Source organism: Charadrius vociferus, unplaced genomic scaffold (genome assembly GCF_000708025.1).
Source record: "Charadrius vociferus isolate BGI_N301 unplaced genomic scaffold, ASM70802v2 scaffold51, whole genome shotgun sequence".
In the NCBI taxonomy this organism is placed as follows: domain Eukaryota; kingdom Metazoa; phylum Chordata; class Aves; order Charadriiformes; family Charadriidae; genus Charadrius; species Charadrius vociferus.
In genome coordinates, this window is record NW_009646939.1 from 5318883 (window position 1) to 5341410 (window position 22528).

General features: G+C 41.8%; 1 protein-coding gene across 1 annotated transcript in view; it reads right to left on the reverse strand.

The window, feature by feature from the left end:
• Positions 1-18039: 18039 nt before the first annotated feature.
• DCLK3 (doublecortin-like kinase 3) overlaps positions 18040-22528 on the reverse strand; it is an 11215-nt gene continuing 6726 nt past the window's right edge. The window contains exons 2-4 of the mRNA XM_009895001.1: positions 20549-20681; positions 19455-19622; positions 18040-18600 (exon numbers count right to left, since the gene is read on the reverse strand). Coding sequence (XP_009893303.1) covers positions 18407-18600; positions 19455-19622; positions 20549-20681 — 495 coding nt within the window. The 3' untranslated portion in view covers positions 18040-18406. The remainder of the gene's footprint in view (positions 18601-19454; positions 19623-20548; positions 20682-22528) is intronic.

The window sequence follows — 22528 nt, forward strand, 5'->3', positions numbered from 1 at the left end:
CAGCAGGACAGCCCTAGAGGAGGGTCAGTCTAACCCAAGAAGGAGAATGAGTTTTCATCCATCATAAAAATTGCCATTTATTTCAACAGACTTGAAATCAGACTCACATACATTTTCAAAGTGCTTTACAAGCACCTGAAAGTTTAACTTTTAGATTTTTTGGCTCTTAAAGAACGAAGAATGTAAGAATACAAGCAAGTCAGAGCCAGTGGAGGAAAACAAAACTATTGTGACAAGCAATAGACAACAAAAAAGCCAAAGATGATGCATGGAAACTTATTGTCTCCAAAATGAGAAGCCTTTCTGCATCTTATGGAGCTTCAGCTCCATTTGGTTGGTGCAGAGCTGGGTGTATTACACACTAGCAGTAAAAGTGGTTGACACGGAGTGGAAGTGTATCTGTAAATCTAGCTTCCGTGTGGGATCTTTCCACACACACCCTTACTAAACAGGCTGCTATGATAGCATCACGTGAGTTGTCTGTACATCAGTGCTCAAAGAGCTCGTGTACCCTGACTCAACCCTAAGAACAGCTTCATTGTCATCACAGCCCTCCTCATCAGAAAGCTTTTTGTACAGTGCAAGGCTAATTCCACAAGCCTTGCAAAACAAATGCACTCCACTGAGCTCGGTGATGGCCCTTTCTTCCACAGGCTCAAACTCCAGCTTCAGTGTGCACCCCTCCGCAGTCAGTGTGGGACAGGGACCTGCAGTCAGTGCCTCAGTGCTGCCTCGATGCAGCCATGGATGGCAGCAGCAGTGGGATGGCTTAAATCCATAACTTGAAAGATCAAGTCTCAAAACTTGAGCTAAAAAAAACCCCAGCAGAATACCTGGCATGGCCTGAAGAATCAGGAACCAGAGGTGGCTGCAATTCTTTTACAAGCCGTTGCAAAGGAAATATAAATAGAATCATAGAATTGTAGAATAGTTTGGGTTGGAAGGGACCTTTAAAGGTCATCTAGTCCAACCCCCCTGCAATAAGCAGGGACATCTTCAACTAAATCAGGTTGCTCAGAGCTCCATCCAACCTGACCTTGAATGTCTCCAGGGATGAGGCATCTACCACCTCTCTGGGCAACCTGTGCCAGTGTTTCACCACCATCAGTGTAAAAAATTTCTTCCTTACACCTAGTCTAAATCTCCCCTCTTTCAGTTTAAAGCCATTACCCCTTGTCCTATCACAACAGGTCCTGCTAAAAAGTTTGTCCCCCTGTTTCCCGTAGGCCCCTTTTAAGTACTGAAAGGCGACTATAAGGTGTCTCCGGAGCCTTCTCTTTTCCAGGCTGAACAGCCTCAACTCTCTCAGCCTGTCCTCATAGGAGAGGTGCTCCAGCCCTTGGGTCATCTTCATGGCCCTTCTCTGGACCTGCTCCAACAGGTCCACGTCTTTCCTGTGCTGAGGGCTCCAGAGCTGGATGCAGTACTCCAGGTAGGGTCTCGCAAGAGTGGAATAGCGGGGCAGAATCATCTCCCTCGACCTGCTGGCCACGTTGTTTTTTAGGCAGCCCAGGGTACGGTTGGCTTTCTGGGCTAGAAGCACACATTGCCAGCTCATATCCAATTTTTCATCTACAAGTACCCCCAAGTCCTTTTCCACAGGGCTGCACTCAATCCGTTCATCCCTCAGTCTGTATTGATACCGGGAATTGCCCTCACCCAGGTGCAGGATCCTGCATTTGGCCTTGCTGAACTTCATGAAGTTCACATGGACCCACCTCTTGAGCCTGTCTAGGTCCCTCTGGATGTCATCCCTTCCCTCACACATGTCAACCACACCACTCAGCTTGGTGTCATCCGCAAACTTGCTGAGGGTACGCTCAAGCTGAGGCTTCCTGAGTACTGCCTGAAAATAAAGGGAGAAATAAGTTTGCTGTCAGACACTGGCTGTTTATCGGTTAAGAGCAGTGATGAGCCATTAAGGGATGACTCTGCCAACAGACACTCCAGTGTTTTGTTCTGGTGTCTGTTCATTTTTAACATAACTTGTTACCACAGTAGCATTGGTGGTCAATATTTTCTGTATTGGAACAGCTGCTTCCAGGCAGTAACTTGGACAGGCCAATGCCATCACATCACCTGCACTGTGCCCAAAATGAAAGCTCGTGACCACGTATTGGGCTGCTGTCTCCTGCGGCACAGAGAGAATTGCTCACCAGCACCTCAAAGGCCTTTTCTCTGGCAGGTGCCTCATCTTCTCATGACGATGCTGGAGGCTACTGGGGGAAGCTGAGTGCAGGAATTTGAAGAGGGAGAGTGCAATAAAAATTGAGTCTTTGTTTCTAGCAGAAGGAAGACATTGGGGGGGGGAAGCTGGGGAAAGAGAGGTTGCTGAGATCTCAAGTCCTCCTCTGAGACCCCGCCTGGCAATAAACCCCCGCTTTCAGTTGCCTCCTGCCTACCTCAGCAGTTTCAGCTGCTTGAAAATGGCTGGTCTAGGACTACGGTCTCCAGGCTCCAGCAGCAGAGGTCAGCCTTAGTGCACCACAGGGACAAAGCTCCTCGTCTCTGACTCAGAGGAAAGAAAACAGCCCACAGAGCTTGGTAAGACACAGAACAAAACAACAGGTTTTATCTCCAGCATCTCCATCCACCCTCAATGTGTTTATCACTCAGGGACACAACTTACAAGACCATCCCCTGTTCACTTCTGTCTGCATCCTCCTCGGTATCTGATGGCACCAAATGGCACCTTGCTGACAATTTTTCTGCTCATCACTGCAATGAGTGCAAATCTTGGTGTTTATCTCCAAAACAGATAAGCTGAATGGGAGATGAGGGGGAAAAAAAAAAAAAAAAAAAAAAAAAAAAGTGGCCAAAACATCCAAGCCTTCAAACTAAAAAACACAAGGCATCATTCTGTGCCAAAGGGTATTTGCTACACTTATGGTTTGCACCAGTGGAACCTTGCCAGGAGAAAACAGGGTGTAGGGTTTCCCAGCAGGGAAACCTTGAGGGATACAGGTGGGAGAAGGAGAGAAGACTGGCTTTGCAACTACATGTAAGGTGTCAGCCCTGTTCCCGCAGAGGCAGCCGAGGGGTCTAACTGGGAGCTCACATGCACAGCTGGGATGGCTGGGACATCACTGCTGGGACCTTCCCACTGGGACAGGCGCTGGGCGAGCTCCCCCAGGGAAGCCCCTTGGGACCAGCAAGGCGAGAGAGGCTTCCCAGGGAAGCAGACTGAAGGAAGACATCTCCTCGGCATTTTCCCCTGGGGAGATTCAGAACAAAAAAATCAAATTTCCACACCCACTGCCCACGGCAGCTGTGGCGCGTGTCCCAAAAGCTACACCAGTGCACCCAGTTACCCAGTCTGCTCTCATGCAGAAGCATCAGAGCCATCCTCTGGACCACACTCCCTGCCATGGGGGTGTCAAGAAGATTCCCATTTTTAAACCGGTCTTTTTTTCCCCTCTGGAGGCACTGGAAGAAGATGGCAATATTTAAACCGCTTTTCCTGGATTCGTCACAAAGTCGGGGCATTTTTGCGCATCCTGGAGAAAAAACAGCTGTTCGTGTCAAAGTTCATCAGCGAATTAGTGCTGGAGCCAAACCAAAACCTTTCTGTGGAACTAACTGCCATTCAGAGAGCAGCACCCTGCAGTGCCCGAGGCCCCCCCATTTCTGTGCCAAGAGCACCACCCGGTGGCCTCCCCGGCCACGGCTCTCTCTCCCTCAGAAACCGTAAAAAACCCCTAAAATATTTGAAGGGGTAGGAAAAATCAGAAGCTTGGTGTTGCGCACAGAGCTGTACGGATAAGCTGCGTAAAACCCCTGTGTGTTTATCGTCTGAAACCCAGCTAGCAGATGAGCAATGAACAAAATCCTGTATTATAGACATCTTGTGGAAGAGGGAAGAATCACAGGGTGGGTTTTGCTGGGACTGGCTGAAACGTGCAGGGCTGCAGGGAAAGCAAGCTCCTGTCCCACTCATGGCAGGCACTTGCCATCTCCTTCTCCTCCGGTACCTCACCTTCCAGGAGAGCAGTGCTGATGCTCAGGGGAGGCAAGTGTTGTAGGTGACCCTGCTCTGGCAGGAGGGTTGGACTAGATGATCTCCAGAGGTCCCTTCCAACCCTGACCATTCTGTGATTCTGTGAGCCCAAAGGTGCTGCATCGCATAGCGGCATGCCTCCGCTCCATGAGCAGCTCCCTGGGCCATCAGAAAGCCAAGGCAGGTCCAGCATCGCTGGCCTGGGTAGCAATGGACACCCACCTCCCCATTTCTACCTTTCCTCCACTACCAGTTCCCTTCTACACTGGGTGTTTCATGGGCTCATGGCATGTTTTTCTGAAGCTTTGAAGATCTTGAGGCCTAAAACTGAGCATTTAACAGGTGCCCATCAGTAGTTATTCACATACAGCCACCATGCTTTGGCTGGACTCGTGCGCTCATTGGGTTCCCTGGGGCACACTCACCAGAGAAGACCTTCCCGAGCACGGTGGGGTTTCTGTGTGTATCCTCAAGCTGCCCGAAGCAGGAATACATTAAATTATTCAGCCCTGGCAAGGGAGACAGCCCTGTGGGAAACAAATTATACAAGTGTTACTGGCTGTTAATGGTAATCTTCGGGAAGAAAAAGAAAATGCATACTTTTATTAAGATGAAAAAGGAGCATGTCCATCTAACAGTAACCATGCCACAAGACCCACATGCAAAGCATGAGAAAGCTCCACTGCTTTTAGTATACTGCTCTGATGAGTTTTTAATAGGAGCTGAATGGATCCAAGGGAAAATTGGAACGGGTGCAAGAAAGCCACAGTCCACCTGGCACTGGAGACGTTATCAAGCAGGCAAGTGAACTCACCACTTACCTGAAGTAGTAATAAATAAAAAGACCTAACAATAGTACGAGCAGGAAGGAGGAAAGGGTCAGGCAGGGCTAATTTGGGAGTAAGAAGCCTATGCCCAAGCTCAGCCTGGCAGAGCAGCACCGGCTGAGGTGCAAGTTTGGGTCACCCGACGCACCTCTAGCTCACCAGGTCATGGGAACCACAGCAATGGCATTGAGTCAGCTTATGAAGCCCTCCACCTCTCTTTTTCTCCTCTTATTTCTCTTTCCTTTCCTGTCCTTTCCACTTTCCTTTTCCTTAGGAGTTTAGAAAGAACGGTTTCTATCATCTGTAAACAGACCAGCTGGCAGGTCACACAGCCCTTGCTGTGACAAATACTACAAATGTGTGATAAATACATCCAGCATGTACTTGTCCTGTTTATCTTCTGCATGTCACTTCGCCTAAATACAGCCACATCATGAGAGGCGGGTTTGGCTTTTTTTTTTTTGCTAAAATAGCAAAAGTGCTTTAGTAAAGCTAGAATTACCTAAAAGGCTCTTCACTTCAAGAGACACTTCAAGACACTGCAGCGCTGTAAACCTTTATCATTTTAGTTAATAGAAAAATCCTCTCGAGTGTTTTGTACTGTGAGAAGTATGGTTTCTGGGACAAGTAAGTATCACTGGAAAAAATGAGATAAGTATAAACACGTACAATCATTAGAGTCAACATGCACGTGCACGTGTGCTGCGTAACAAAATGTGGTGTCAAGGTTTAGTCTCTTAAAATCGCAACGGCCCAATTTTACAGAGAGACACTGAAAAGATACGCCCACACTAATTAAAAACTTAACGTAATGTTACCTGACAGAATGCTTGTTCCAGGTGTTAGCAGCTATTTGATTAACATCATCATAGACATTTAATCAAAACACACCAAAAAAAAAAAAAAAAGGAAGAACCCCAAATTATCTGTCTCGTGCTTAAAGCTCTTTGGGAATTTATTCAGATTTTTTTTGTTTTAAACCACCATTCCTTTGTTCAGAAGAAATGGGTGGTCACAAAGGCAGCATTTGCTTTTAAAACACAGCAACATTATTGGATTTTACTTTGACATGAACGTTCTTGGTGTCACAATATGTAAAGCAGTAGTTTCAACAGGTTCATACAGTTTTCTAAGCCGTATCATTTCCCAAACATACTTTTTCATATTGTCATTTCTCCCCTCTGAAATGCATTTCATGCTGTAACACTTGTCAGCTTGACTCTGCAGCCACATCTATTTTTTAAAGCCAATTTTGCAGATTCTAGCACAGAATGCAGACAAGAAGATGGTTTCGCTACAGCAGCTGCAAAAATATTAGTTGCTGCTCACTTTCTCTGTGAATTTCCACAAGGATTGCTTTCAGTAGCGAAATGTTGAAGACATTGGATTTTTTTGTTTGTTTGTATGTAAGCTGCTGCTTACACTCTGCTGGTACCTCCCCTAGCACAGTAAGAGTCCACCTTGGAGGCTCTCTGGATGCTGCCCCACAGAAGATATTTTAAATGTTCTTTTTAGCCCCTCTTTTTCTTAAAGCTGATGGTAGACAAGACCCAACCTGGAAAGTGCTTGTAGCTTACACCCAGCACCAAAATGAGGTGTGGGCAGTAAAGTGAGATGAAACACACACTTAAGCATGGCTATGGATCCCACTGTAGGCTTGATCAGCTCGTGCCACTGTTTACACCTGAGAAAAGGACAGTAAGCCCACTAGAGAACAGGAGTGAGGGTGTCAAAAATTTTACCCATCTCCCAAATATTTTCTAGCTGAAGGCATAAGCCAGCCCTGTCACATCTCTAGAGAGGTGACTGTGGAGGGAACAACCTTCAGGTGCAGAGGAAAAAAGGGAATAACCTGTTCTCCAAAGTCATTCTGGATGTGAGCAGAAGCAATGAGCTAAGGTTTTGGCAACAGCGACTCACTTGGCAAGAATGAAACCAGGAAACACTTTCTGACAGCAAGAAGAGCAAATACTATTAGATTGCCTAAGAAGCATACAGAATCTTTTTCTTCAAGCTTTTAAAGAACTGGCTAGCCAGTGTTCATCAGGCATGCCACAGGCATCTTACCTTGGGAGAACACGGAGTGGCGACCTCCTGAAACACCTTCTAGTTCCCTAGAGAGCCACCAAAAATGTTCGGTGGAGGCTACGGCAGATAAACAAGCTCTTAGGTACCCCTTTGAGCCTGGTCTTTTCCCTTGGCAACACTCACCACCTCAGGTCTGCCATTTGTGACATTTTTCCCCTTCTCCACACACAACCCCCACAGCAGACAGGCTGGACCTGCATGCAGCACACGGGCTCACGTCGTGGCACTGCATCACACGAGCGTGCAGTGTACAGCACGGGATGCGGGAAGTGCAAAGGAGGGAGATGAGTACACAAGTCAGACGCGCTGCACAACGTCTGGTGGATCTGTTCAGTAGTCTTCTGACCTGAGCTCACCACTGCACCTGGATGGCTAGGAAAAGCGAGTAACAAGTGTATCTGTTCACTGTATCCATCATATACAAAATGCTTACGTGCGCTCGTATATGTGGTTGTAACTAAAAATTGCCGCTTGTCATTCAGTCTCCAACTGCCCTTAAACTCATGTATCCCTGACAGAAGATGTTTCATCTTTTAAGTACCACCTATTGGCACTTTAGATACTAACTACTACTCAACAGCACTGTAAGAAACGTTTATGTCGGTGCATGTGAGCCTCAGGCAGGTTACAGGCTGGCCTGCTACGAGATGCAAAGGGAAGCTGTCGTCCTCTCACGAAACAAAAGTCCAGGTGAGAGGATCTGAACCCGTGCTTATGCACAGAGCAGCCTCCCTCAGTCCCTTGCTGCTGTCCTTGCTCCTCCTCCTCCTGCTACTACTAGGGATTTCCTCTTTGCATACCTCCTGTTGAAACACACCCAGTTACAAAGGCTGACTTTTTAATTGCAGGTTAATTCAAGCTTCTTTGAAGACACTTCGCAGCAACAACAAAATAGCTCCTGTCTCCTTGGCAGCTTTTAAAACCACCGCTGACAGCCTCCTTTGCCTTTCCCTGTCTAAGGATTTCCTCTTGCACTGTTTTTCTCCGCTGCATAATTCCCCTCTCCAGGCTAACCTTTTTTGAACTGACTTGGGGGAGTCTACCCAATTAGACATTTAAGTCAATTAGGCTGATTGACAGCAGGCTTATTTCTCGCATATTCTTAATTGTGAATGCAAACACTCAGCTGGAATAAATACCTGCCTCATAAGGACTTGGTGAGGCTTAATTAGTTAATGTTTGTGAGGAGCTTTGAGCACATCAAGTGCTCTACAAGCACTAAGTGCTATTCTCACCGGTCCTGGGAGCAGAGGCTTCAAAGTTGGACATGAGAAAGGTGAGATGGAAGGCTTTCAAGGCCAGAAGGTGACCCTGGTCCCAAGGCCACTGGGGACCATAGCTGCAGGAGTGAGAGGACAGACCGGTGTCAGGCAGGGCTTTGCTCTAACAAGCTCACAAAGCCTCTCTTGTTCCTCAGTGGGATGGCAGCAGCGCCTGACCTCCAGATCTCCACACCAGCCCTTTTCCCCACACAGGAGTCAGTCCAGGACCAGCTTGGCTGGCAGGGCAGGAGTGAATCCTGGATCCTGGCTCTCCTGCACCCCATGATCCAGTTTTTTCTACCGGGAAGGAATTCAGGTTGCTGTGCTTTTATAGAAGGCCTATTGCAAAGTCATCCACTGAGGCATCAATGGGTGAAGGTCTCTGAGGATCCCCAGAAGTATCACTGTTGTTATTACTAGCTAACACAAGTGTAGGAAAGCGTCATGTTAACAAAAAAAACCTCCACACACCTCAGCAATGCAAAAGATCTCTTCCCAAAGAAGCATATATAAAACACCCATCACCTTGCAAAGTTAAGTATCTGTGAATATATGGAGTTAAATATAAATCCTGGTTTGCAAGATGTATTTTACAGAAAAAAACCCACACCTAAAAACTAGTAACATACTAAATGTAATAGCTAATATACCAATGAAAATAAAGAATGCTTTATTCAGCCCATATGGAACTGCCTTATTGAAATTTGTAAATGTGTATACGTAAGTGAACAGAAAAGCCTCTAGTTTGGGACTCACAAAATATAGTTTGGACTGGCATAAAAAACTATAAATTCCCCAGAATCCAAACCATTGTAGCCTGCCACTTAAAAAAAACAAAAAACAAACCAAAACAAAAAAACACCAAAGCTGTACCATCCTTGCCCTTCCTCTACTAGTCCATTTGACATTGAAAACAAATTGAATGACAGCAAATCTGGGTTCCTGGTGATTTACCTTGCAAGAACTGGCTGTATCAAAAGAAGCGTGGCCAGCAGGTCGAGGGAGGTGATTCTGCCCCTCTACTCCGCTCTCGTGAGACCCCACCTGGAGTACTGTATCTAGCTCTGGGGGCCCCAGCATAAGGAAGACGTGGAACTGTTGGAGCATGTCCAGAGGAGGGCCACAAAAATGATCTGAGGGCTGGAGCACCTCTCCTATGAGGACAGGCTGAGACTTGGGGCTGCTCAGCCTGGAGAAGAGAAGGCTCCAGGGAGACCTCATAGCAACTTTCCGGTACTTAAAGGAGGCCTACAGGAAAGATGGGGAGGGACTATTTATCAGGGATCATAGCAATAGGACGAGGGGTAACAGTTTTAAACTGAAAGAGGACAGATTTAGATTTGATATTAGGAAGAAATTCTTTACTGTGAGGGTAGTGAGACACTGCAACAGGTTGCCCAGAGAAGCTGTGGATGCCCCATCCCTGGAGGTGTTCAAGGCCAGGTTGGATGGGGCTTTGAGCAACCTGGTCTAGTGGGAGGTGTCCCTGGCCATGGCAGAGTGGTTGGAACTAGATGATCTTCAAGGTCCCTTCCAACTCGAACCATTCTATGATTTTAACAAAGCTGCTGAATTCTTTGTCTATTCTCTTTCCAGAATAGTTCCAACAGAATCTGTCCAAGAGTTCATCCAGTGTATCCTACTGGTAAAGGCTGTTTAGTTGTTGGTCCAAATCGTAGCAGTCTCATCACTGATTCATTAAAACAATGATCTGATGACACTATTTTTGATCGCATGTTTTGAATAATGTATTCTTTTTTCTGCTACATGGAAAAGTAATAACAACAGCAGATAACTCCAAGAACTAACACTACAGAAGAGCCAGCACAGAATATAGCATTTATATCATTAAAACACACGTGCACCTCCCCCAGAAGCTGCTAACCTGAAAAGCCTCACGCAAGAGTTATATGCAACTAAGGGGCAAAATTCTCCATTAGTGTACACTAGCTCAAATCCATTGAAACATACAGGAATGACCTCAGAAACACCAGCTGATCTTTTAATTTCAAAATACACATTGTGGAAGATGTTCATGAAGGAATCTTTGCTGATGGCAAGTACACAGGAGACAAGTTTAATGTCATAGAATCTGTTTCTGTTCTTCTTAAAAACTGGATTAACAACCAGCAGAAGGTATTTTAAATGGAGGGTCGGATTTTCAAAGCTAGTTACTGCAAAAGCATACATCATACCATTATGTCACAGAAATTGATAATCTAAACACCTTGTTAGTGGCTTTCAAGATCCCACCCTCGGAGCTTAAAATAAATACAAGAAATATTTCATCATAAAAGAAACACAGGATCATTTTCAGTGACCATCACGCTTAGTGGTCTGTTTTGGTAATAGGAGAATTGATTCATTTTCCTTGTCATTAAGGGTCGTATCTGCATATCTTTGTTCAAGTTTTCCTCGTATTTCCTGCAACCTTTCCCCAGGTGAACTGTGTACCTCAACACAGGTTTTAGAATGTTCTGATTTTACAACCTTACCAGTCATTTGCCATTAATTTATGTGAGACTTCATCTGTCAGAAGGGGTTTATTACTGTCACATTCTAACAGCCAGCTCTGACTATTTGTCTTTTGAACATTAACTGCATGAGATATGAAAGCATTTAAACTTCCATAAAATTCTTGTGTGACTGAATAATTGCTCAGTTATTTACATGGTGGAGCAGTTTTGCTTTTATTTCTTTTAAGGGATTCTCCTCCTGTCCCTTTGTTGGAGAATTACGATCCAGGCGGGGTAATGCTAGCGGTTGCTATAGTATCTGCTTGGAATCAGTTATCCCCAGACACACAGGAAATAACTGGGGAACCACGATGGGAATGCTACACACCAGCAAGGGAAAAGACTTTTTTTTTTTGTTTCACTCATAAAGTTTTGTTAGACTTGTCCACAGCATTGATTTACTTAAGAAAATAAAACATTTTGGAAAAAGTTACATTTTTCTTCACCTTTTCCTCCTCCTGTTTCTTTTTTTCCTCTTTTTTTCTTTCATCATCTTGTTTTCTAACGGTGAGGGGCTACTTTACATGGTGTCTTTCTCTCTCTGAGTACATAGAAATAATACCCTACGGGAACATGTGCTGGCCTTTACCCAAACAGCCAACACGCTCTTGTTTTTAAGGACACAACACTACACTTCCATTTGAAATACCGGTCAATAATACATCTTTCACACATCAGTCACCATGTGGACATTCTTTTGGCCAGTATGTTTCCCACAAAGCTGAAATTAATAAAATGTATTTGACCCATTTATTTCCATCCTTACACTAGGCACATAGGTTTCTTCTGAGCCTGTTAAATAATGAGTTTATATGCTGAAGCATCACGAAGTCATTAAAACTGTCCACATTGCAAGCTGGGTAGTTGCAAACGCTTAGGATCGCAAAATTGCACTTTTTGAAAATCCAGCAATAAGGTTGGCTTGACTACTTATCATAGCAGTTAACGATCATACACTTACATTTTCTAGAATAATTGTCTTCATTGCTGAAATCCCTGACATTAAACATCATCTAAAATGTTTTACGCTGAAATTCTTCATGAGAAATGCCTTTTTACAATACAGTGGTTGTCACTGCAATCTCAAAATTTTACCGACACAGCAACAACGAAGCAGGAATAACCTTTTGTTGATGATGCATCACATTTTTCCAGTGATTAAGAGCACCCCTCATTCAGTCCTGCATCCCTTTTCCAATAGTTACCTCAAACACTTTCAGAAGTTGACTGTTGCAGCACCTGCTTATCCCTAACAATGTGCTGCATGGCACGCTGTTCTCACAGGGTCAAATATTCCTATTGCTTGAATTGCTGAAAAACCTACCTACAGGAATAATCTGGCATTTCTCTAGATTTTTAGAAGGTTCTAGCTCATCATTTCAGTTTCTGAATTCAGAAAATAAAATGTATTTCCAGCCACAGCTAAAGGTTATCAGCTTTGCTTCTTCTGTTTTTCCAAGTGTTACATTATCAAAACAATTTCAAAAGGTAAAATTCTGCTGGAATACATCATCTGTTGTTGTAAGGCAACAGAGTGAATCAGCAAACCGGATGATACAAAGGATCATCTCGTCTTTTCCAAAGAAATAGCATGTAGCAGTGACGACTTCAACAGCTCATTAAAAAAAATAATATATATTGCCGGACTCCGACTTCAACTACGAGTAACACAAGAAACACAGCTAAATCCCACTCCTAACAGCAAAGAACTAAATCAGTTTTAATTAGCTGCCCATGCATACCGTTACAATGCATTGCAATAAATTTGTGTGATTGATCATAAAAGTCAGACATTCCTAACAGTCTACAGTTATTCTAAGAGTAGTGGGGAGGATGTGGTCTCTTTAAGTGCCAATATGTAATAAATGAGAGCCTGTACCGCTTCTCACTGGCAGCCACTCTATCACACATGCTCACATCCAGAGAAGGTAGCTTCTTCGAAAACACCATCAATATATTAGATGTGTTTTTATTTCCACTGCTTCAGCTGATACTGCAGGCCTGCGGGAAAATACCATTTTTAATAACAGAACCGAAATATACACAAGCTACTCAGAAACCGTGTCCTTTGAAGAAGCCACTTTTGCAATCAACTCAATTTCAACTAGAACACCCGTTTCCACAAGCAAAGCAAACCTTTTTCTAAACAAACTTGAATTTTACAGAATAAGAACTAAAGATGGGAGAATTCGGTTCCGTGTGCATTAAGCTTCAATGAAACTAGCTCTGCTTGTCATGATTGCTCTAACACCATAGCAGACACGATTAATGCAGTGCAGGGACAAAAATGGCGTTAGAATGAATCTCAGCTCCAGTTTTGCAAAGAACTGCGTTGATTTTAATGGGATTACATAGAGCAGCAAAGAAAAACACATCTGTAAGTATTCAAAGGACTGCAGCATTAGAATGGGTCCTTCTAAATGTAAATGGAGGTACAAATGAAATTGCAAACCTTTTAAATCAAGCATTTCCCAAATAGATAAATTATCAGAAGAAAAAAAAAAATCTCAATATTTTGGCCATGCGAATGTCTCCCAATTTATTGGAAAGAATATTGAAATACAATATCCACTATATAGTTTGCCTTTGTTGGGGCGGGGGTGAGGAACAACCGCTTTTCTGCTGACGTCTGTAATGTATTTTAATTTAGAAAGTAACACCTTCAGCCTAGTTGCAAATAAACCATATTGCAGAACAAACAGTGCCAACGTACACTGTCAGTGCAGTTACAGTGCCCATATTCCTTTCAGAAGCAAAAATCTCAACAGTAAAGAATTGTACTGGTGGACTCAGAGAGGACAGAAAAATGCATGCCCGGCAACATAAAGAGCATTTTCCATATGTCACTTAAATTAAGAGAAACCTAAGAGACAGAAGAAACGATAGGAGGAAGATTTCAGACTGATACCTACCTGTCTTAAGAAGATCAGTTTATAAGCACAGCAAATTTACTATATTCTCAAGCAGACTGAATACTGCCCCAAAGCCGGATACTTGTACAAAAGCAAGCAGTCAACTCCAGAAATTTCACTTTTGCAGTAGGACCATAACCCAGAAAGCCCAACCTCAGAGGATAACAGCCCACTATTCCTCTTCTACGCTACAGCCAAAAATTGAAGTAACAAGAGATGTGGGAAATCCAACCACAATGCCAGTCAGAACAGAGATGGCAGATTTAATGGGGTTTGAGTTCAGTTATTCCACAGAGTAGCTAAACAAATCTTAGATGAAGAAGAGGGGTCCCTGAATAAAAGAAGGTAAGAGTGTCTGTATCTCAGAGGAAACAGAGTCTCTCCGGTACTGCAAAGTCTCAAGCAGGAGTCTCTTGGGCACACATTTTTTACACATTAGGTGATTAAAGGTACAAGCAAGGACCAGATTCCCATTGTTCACTTTAAGGCCTTTAAGCACAAGGCAATGTGAAATGCTAGTATCTTTTGCACACTTTCAGATGCCTAAATACTTTCAAAAATTTTTGCACATTTCCTGAACTGGCCACATTCCTATTTCCCATTTTGAAGGCCAGCATCTCCTGCAGAAAAACATATTAATATGAGAAGATTTCACCATCTTTCAGTAATGGAAGTCATCCAAGGGGGGGAAGAGAGGTAGATGACAGTAGGGAGATGATAGAAAATAGGTAGGTGAGGTCTAGGAGCAATAAAATGTAATAGCATACGTGAAAGTGAACAAGTTGACCTTGGCGGACAAACAGATGAGGATATCCACGGACAACTTTATCTTGAGAGAGTGGAAAGCATACCACTGGAGAGAGTTACTACTGAGTTTATCAGTCACAGGCAGTCGCTAGAAGTCTGGACTTAAATGTTCAGGAACTCCTAACACAGTCAAAGAAAGTTTATGATGCACAAAGCTAGTACCATTGGCTTTCAAGGATGCTCAAAGTGCTTCACACGACTCTTCAGCTGATCTCTGGGAGTAGCACATCCTTACAGTGACCCCAACTATCCTGCAACGACCACTACTGTAGTTGAAAGCCTTGACTGTGTCGTTAAGAGTGACCCAGTAATAAATAAAATTAAATTAAAAAAGAAACTCTGACTACGAGACGTGTGTCACTAGGAAATGAAATATTGATGGCCCAATTCTGTATGTTTGGATCCTCAAAAGTCTGAGAATTCTTAGTGATGGTATAAAAATATGAGAGCGTGCTTAAAAAATGCAACCAGCTAGAGAATAACCAAGTCTATGGTTAAAGATGACGGAGTCAGGATCTCTGGTTTCTAAAGAGAGAAAAGTTTTGGAATAGTCAATACCAGATAGCAATGAAATAACCCCAGAATAACTAGAACTCAGTCAGGATCTCGGGCTGTGAGATGGGAATCAACCAACACCTTTACAAGGCATGAAAGGATTTCTACTCAGCTGATTTGGAAAAGATTGCAGGAAACAAACAGGTTCTTCTCTTCTGAATTCATACTTTGTGCTCAGCTTTTGGGGTTGTTTTTTTTTTGTTTGTTTTTCTTGATGGTACATTCTGACTTTCTTCATTGTTAGTATCTAAAGAGCTATAAATTGTTTTACTTTCAGTGGACTATAAGGCCATATGACAGTCTAAATCACAAAGATTTAATGAAGGGCAAAAGAAGGGATATTTCTTCTTCCTAACAAATCAAGAATTTGCTCTCTGTGAGTCTTTAATCTTCACAGCTTTGAGCATCCTCAGACTTCCAGTAGACAAAGGAACCAATCAAGAAATATAAGCATAAAGGGAAGATGACTCCAGAACCCAAGGAGACAGTAACCATTAGAAAAAATCTCAGGAAACAAAGAAAGAACAGCAAAAATCCTCACCCCTAGAGTGTGAATTTGATTCATGCATTAGAAACTGTCTTATCGGGTGTAAAGATAAGATCCGTGTTTGAATGCCATACAGGGGGAAGAGAAAAGCTTGAGAAAAAGGCAGCAGGAGATGAGGGGACACTGGAGATCTTCAAAGCCAGTAAGGGATTTTCACTGTTTTGTTTGTTTGTTTGTTCGAGTCCTCTCTAATCTTACCAACTTTCAACATCAGCAGGCTGATGTTTGAGGCTGAGCTCACCAAAATCATATGTTCTCATTGCTTCAAGCAACTTAAATCAAAATGACTGGGGGACCTGGACTCCTTAGAGCAGCACTGAGGCAGAGCAAGAATACTGGAAGCAATGGGAGGAAAAAAGGAATATCTAAGTAGAAGAGGGAAAGAAGAAGGCAAAAAACCCTGAGAAGCACCTGGAAGCTTTTTCAGCCTCCAACCTGAAGAAGCAGGGCCTAAATGCCACATGCCTATTAGCAAATCAACAAACCAGCCCCTCCGCGCTGCCACAGCAGTGTCTGTACTTACAGATGCAATGTGGTGACAGCACACAGCACAGTCCACAGGACCCAGAGAACTTGAGAGAAAAAAAAAAAATGTTTGAAAAAATACTTATATATTCATAACGAGCAAATTCTCTGTCTTCCACACTATGAATAAGGCTGTAGACAGGTTCTTAAAGGCAAAAAAGGCAACTTGTAACATAATCTCAAAACTGTCAGATTCATTGTTGCGAGAGTATTCTTTTTGTCACTTCAAACTTTATTCCTAAACAGCTATATTAAAAATAAGATAATTACAAAATATAATATTGCAAGTCAGAAGCTATTTTTCCACAGTTTCCTATCCAAAATAGACTTAAATTAACAGAGGAGAAGTTATTACTAGTACTCAAAGACCATATAACGCATTTAAAATATGAGGTTACACATAGCCTTAACTCAGGAAAGCACTTAAATCCATTCTTGTTTTCAGGAAAAGCGAAAGTCTTCCTGACTCAGGGCCTCTAAAGCAGAGGTATGACCTATCATATAAATACTACTTGGGCATACAGTAAAGATTTGACTGGTTTGTTTCACAAATTCTTGAATTCCCCAGCAAGTCATATTCCAATATGTATTAAAAATAAGCCAGTTCAATTCAAAGTGCAATTCTCCTTTCAGAGCCAAAATGTCTCTACTTTCTTACACCATTCTTGCAGCAAAACTGTCACAAGTTGAAACAGAAACAGGATGACAGTACCCCACACTTTTTGGTAATTCAGTAAGTTTACACAAAATATTAGCACTCACCAAAAATGATACGCTGGTTCATTTAGTTATGAAAATGTTCTACTGATTCAGAAATGCTTCAGACATTTCTCATTATGAAATACATAGGCAGAGCAGCAGCTCTGCAATTGTAAAACATCCTTGCTCATTTCTACAAGCTATGAATTCAATGCTAATACCACTGATATTTTAACGTCAATATTATTTGCTAGCACATGGAACTCATGGACAAAGCATTATAAAACAGACAACTCAAGTGTTTTTTGGATTTGATTAGTTAACCAAAAATTCTGAGATTCAAAAGCTGTTCTAGGTCACAGCCCTTCTCAGGACTGTATTTTTTCCCCCCAGGATTTCTTTAAAACTGCATCCAATCAAATTATTAAAAAACATACGCAATGAAGCATCTGACACTTCCCTTGGGAGACCCTTCCATAGCCAACAAGTTGTTGTTTTTCCCCAAGCTGGATTTTAATGTCATTTCATTCCATTGCCCATTCTCATGGAAGCACGGAGAAAGAGTCCCCAGGGAAGGCAACAGGGGGAAAAAAAAAAACCAAAAAACACAAAATTGCTAAACTACACTGAAAAAGTGTATAAAAGCAATTCAGCTGCGAAGTGTGCTGCTGAAAGGGGAACCATGAAGGTAAGGGTTAATTTAAGTCATAAAAGCAGCTTCCCAGCTTTCTCTTCTCCGTCAGCATGGAAGAGTCACAGATGTACGTGGATGGCTCCTAAGAAAAAAAAATCAGTATGAAAAAACACTTGGGTTATCATTCCGTAAGCACATCTTTGGAAGAAGAACCAAAGTTCCCTTAGAATTGCTTAGCTTCCTACTTCCCAGAGTAGGAAGAAAAGCAGTTTGAAAGTTATTATGACAGTCTTGAAAAGGTATCAGCCATGATACCTTCCCACTTCTCCTAAACAAATGAAACTACTATACTACACAGCATTACCATAGTCTAACAGAAACCCGGTCCATGAGAACATCCAATGAAAGATGTTGCCAAGGGAGATATGATAAAATATCTGATTTACTCTATAAGGATTTTTCTTCCATCACAACTTAATAAATAGTATCTTGCTTCTTATTTAACATATACTGCAGCTAAAGAATATATTTACTTTTTTTTTTTCTATTCCTTCACCTTCTCCATCGCTAGCAAGAATTGGTGAAGAGAGAGGTTAGAGAATTAGTGCAGGATGTGTATGCAGACAGTAATTTTGAAAACATTATAAACACAAAACTCCTGGAAAGTATCATACGAAAAGAGACAAGAGAAAGCATTTCACAGTCATCACTAGTGTCAGCCACAGAAGCAAACATTTCTCATCTAAAAGATATACATTTTGTAATGTAAAAGCCCAAATCAGTATTTAAACAAAAATAATAGATACCCTCCAGGAAATATCTAGTACCCTCTGCTGTCAACAGAGAGACTCTCAAGTAACATTTGAAGGAGGTGGATGCAAATTTGATCTCTGCCCTTCTTCAGAATCTCAGAACCAAAAAAAAGGCATGGTAATGGCCAGCAACAGCTATACACTAAAGGCCCAATTCATTTAGAAAAGAAAACTTAAACAATTTGTTAATCAATAAAAAGACGACTAAATGATCTTGAAGAGATTTCATGTTTCATCTGCAACTTCCTTTCGGCGCTGGGCCCGGAAATGACGCTCAATATTTATTGTCACTTCCCTCTGCAAATTTCTGCTGTTAGTTTTTCCAGCGGTTCTGATCCAAGGGTGCTGAAGTACTTGTCGTGCTGTGTAGCGCTTCTGGGGATCCACTATCAACAGCCTGGTTATGAGGTCTTTTGCTGCTATTATGAAAGAAAGAAAAGGAAAAAGGGGAGAACAGTGACGTGATGATGCTGACAGGTATACCTACACAAAATGTCCCTCTTATTTTTTCTTATTAGTTTTACCATAATGACTTTTGTGACTATCCCCAGAAGACATTTTAATAACCGGATATAGAACTAGTGACAGGAGAGGTTAAATCTCCAGCATATCTTTTACAGATATCATTCTCCCTTTCGGAAAGAGAGGAGAAAGGGAAGGAAATTTAATCTTGAAAGCGTGCTGAAGGCATCAGGCTACGTGTTCAAATTCACAGGAATTAGCACTGGGTATCTCATCCCTCAAGGAGCACAAAAGTCACAGAATGCTGTTGAGCATGTTCTTCAAAGGACTATATAGGTAGTGAGGGGTTTTAGAGTTTCTGATTTTGAAGAGTGCACAAAAGACGCTGTACTAGCCTGCATGAAGGAAAAAACTACCACGTGCAGACCCCATTGATCTCAATAGAAAATCCACACCGTGTTCTGCAGAGCAAGGATTTCATTCTCAGCTATTGAGATTTTTGCATACATCTTCACAATCTAACAAAACCTTGGAGATTATTTTGGTACCTTTTTCTACAGAGATAATTCATGTAAGCAAGGTGAGGAAAATCCTTGCTCGTGCCTCAGAAAGGGAGCAATCCATTAAATCAATCAGACCTAATATTCAGATTCACAGACATCAATACTACCAGAGGACTAAATTCATATTTAAAGCAAACACAGAATCACAAAAAAGAGACCTGTAAGACACTCCTAAGTTCATTGAGCTCACTGTCCTGAACAAAAGGAGTTGTCCTCTTCTCAGATCTGCTATACATGCTGAATCTTACCTGCAGAAATATTGTCCCAGTATGGGGAAAGGAACTCGTAGTGACCCAGCTGTATGATCTGAAACAGCTCTTCTTGATCACGGTCCTGACTGCGAAAAGGGGGAAAACCGCAGAGCAGAATGTAAAGGATCACACCAGCTGCCCACATATCTACTTCGAGCCCATAGCCTAAGGCAGAAAAGACAAACCAAAAAGTCCTGTTTTAGAGAGAAAACTCACAGCTGGTAGGGAACTGTTTCTGTTTCATTCTATTTTACAAGAAACACAGAGGCTCCGCTCAGTTTCTCAAAAAGATGAAGTCAGCAGAAGAATAAGTGGCTGGTACGCCAAGCTTAAAAGCTGAGCTGCTCTCCTTGTTAATAGCTACAACTCTTACAAAGTGCCTCTCTTCTTCTACATGTTTCACAAACACTGTCTCACAAGGCCGGTGTCAACTGGAGACTAATTGAGAAAACACACCATATATTTCTAAAATAGTCCTCAGATTCCCTTCGAAAAAGCACTGAGTGCCAAGTTTCCATTGAAATTGGATATAACTGGAGATGTGCAACCCAGCTTCAGTGAACAATAGACAGAAATAGCTTTGCTTGAGTCATAAACAAAACTGACTCATTTCCAGGACTGAAACTTCTTGGATATGAAATCTCCAAATGTCTTCTGAAGTGAAACATGTTTTAGCATGTTACGTAAGTTTAACATACACGTTCACAATGTTTTTGCATCGTTAGGGGCCTTGGAAAGTTGCTTGGGTTACCATTATGAAATGGGGCTGATTACCCTCAGGCTGCACAATGAACTTTTTGCTCATTTCCCCACTTCGGCAATTACTATCTATGATATTTTATGGCTTGTCTGCTTGGAAATCGGTGTTGTATTACCACAGACACTAATAATGCAAACATGACTAATGTCATGCTTGTGTTTATCAATAGCTAAAAGGTTTCCCTTCCTTTCCTTTCACAGATTACACTGCTAGCCAATCTCCTACCCTGTAAAGACATATCAGTAGGTTGAAACATTCTGGAGTATTTCCATTATTAGAAAGTTCAGCATAACTGTATGATTTACGACAAATTATAAATATATACACTCACCCTTCTCAGCAAGTATTTCGGGGGCAACATACGTTGGTGTTCCACACACAGTAAATATGGGTTTCGTAACCTGCTTTGCAAGGCCAAAATCTGCTAGTTTCAGTGTAGTAGATTTATCTGAATTATGCTGAACCTATACTCAACAAAAAATACATATATTTAGTCCACACACACTTTAAGACAGCAGAAGATAAAGGAAGTAATTAATAATAGACAGGAAGAAGTTCTAATAATAGTGCCTTCAAGTAAAGCAACATGAAATGGAAGCAGTACTTTGATAAACGGTGTTCAGAAAGTGGATTTTTCCCCCCATATACTAAGATGCTGCATACGTTTAAGAGGACAAGCAATAATGGAAAAAGAAAACTTTGCTCTGTGAACTCTGGCATACTGTCATTTCCAAGAAATGCAAATGAGGAAGACAAAAAATAACTGAGAGTCAATTAAATGTTATTATTTCCTCTTGGGAAAGTAAACTCTTCTTTTCCCCTGGGAAAGCAGTGAAGAATGCTGTGGGCGTCTTTATGCTTAAATGTGATATTCCCAGGTAAACTACTGACTATACAGTGTCACTTGAAAAGCATATCTCCATCATATCAGTCTAACGAAAAAACAAACCACAACAAACAAACAAAAGCTTTCCTTTCTTTGCAAATTACTCTGCTACTCTACCTGCTGCCCTGAAAATAAATGAGTCACAGTCATCACACAGTAATGTGAGTAGTTGGAGAAATGGATCCATATTCTCCTAAATGGGTCTTTTCAGCAGTTCCCATGTCCTACATCCACCTGGAAAGTAATCAAAACACTTCTTCCCATTCTAATTTTGTATGCATAGGACTCTAGCATTATTTTGTAATGCAGTTAATGGAACATTATTAAGAAACAAAACAGTCAAAGCCCAAGTCATGAAGAATGTAGCAGTACAAATAAAAATATTTGAATATCCATCACCAGTATTAAGAATACTGATGTGTTCAAGAGTCAAAAAATGTCATGAATTTGCTTGAAATGAAAAATTGTCTGTCTTTATAACTATGGGGAACAAATCAGCAGCTAAAATGTCTACAAGAACGCCAAAGAAACCTGGAGTCAGGTTTTAAATGGGCAAACTGTAATATGATGCGACAGGTATATTCCGTGCTTTAACACCTCATACTTTGCTATCAAGCAGTGCTTAAGAAAGCCAAAAATTCAAGGTGGTCTGTATTACAAGACAACTAAGGGCACAGATGGGACAAAATTTGCTGTCCTACACTACAGCTGAATAATCTCTGTTCATCATCTTTATAGAAACTGTAAGCACTCATCCAATTTTGATTAAGCAAAAAGGTTTGGGTTTTTTTTCTTTTTTTTTTTTTAAGAAAAATATTATATTACAAAACATTATAGCCTACTAATCCCTTTTCATCTTCTTTATAGAAAATACAAACACTCTTCTAGTTTTGATTAAGCAAAATATTTGGGGGGTTTTATGTTTTTCTAAGAAAAATCATTTTTCAGTATGAAACTGAAAATAAAGTTTACTACAACCATGCAGTCAAAACTTCTGCAGGTGAAAGCTAAAATGCAGTAGCCATTTTCTCTATTACATTAGTCAACTTCACGATGATTTTTTTGCCACGATACACTGTGGACACAACAACTGACAAAAATGAAAACTAAATTACAAAGGTAACAGTTACTTTCTCGAGCAGCATCTATCCACAGGACTTATATTCCAACAAAAGGGGTAACAGTGGTGGGGTGCTACAAAAACTCACAATCGAGATGCTCAGTTTTATAAGTACCATGAAAATATGAGCATTAATATATTTTCCTATTGTATAAACACAGCTTTTAAAATTACAGAAGAAAATTTCAACCCTGCATACTAGTGTACAAATAATACTGAAATGTTTACATACGTTTTTAGAAACCAGCAGAGGGTTGGAGAGGGTGGCGAACACGCGGTCTTAATCCCAATCCCAAAATCAGCAG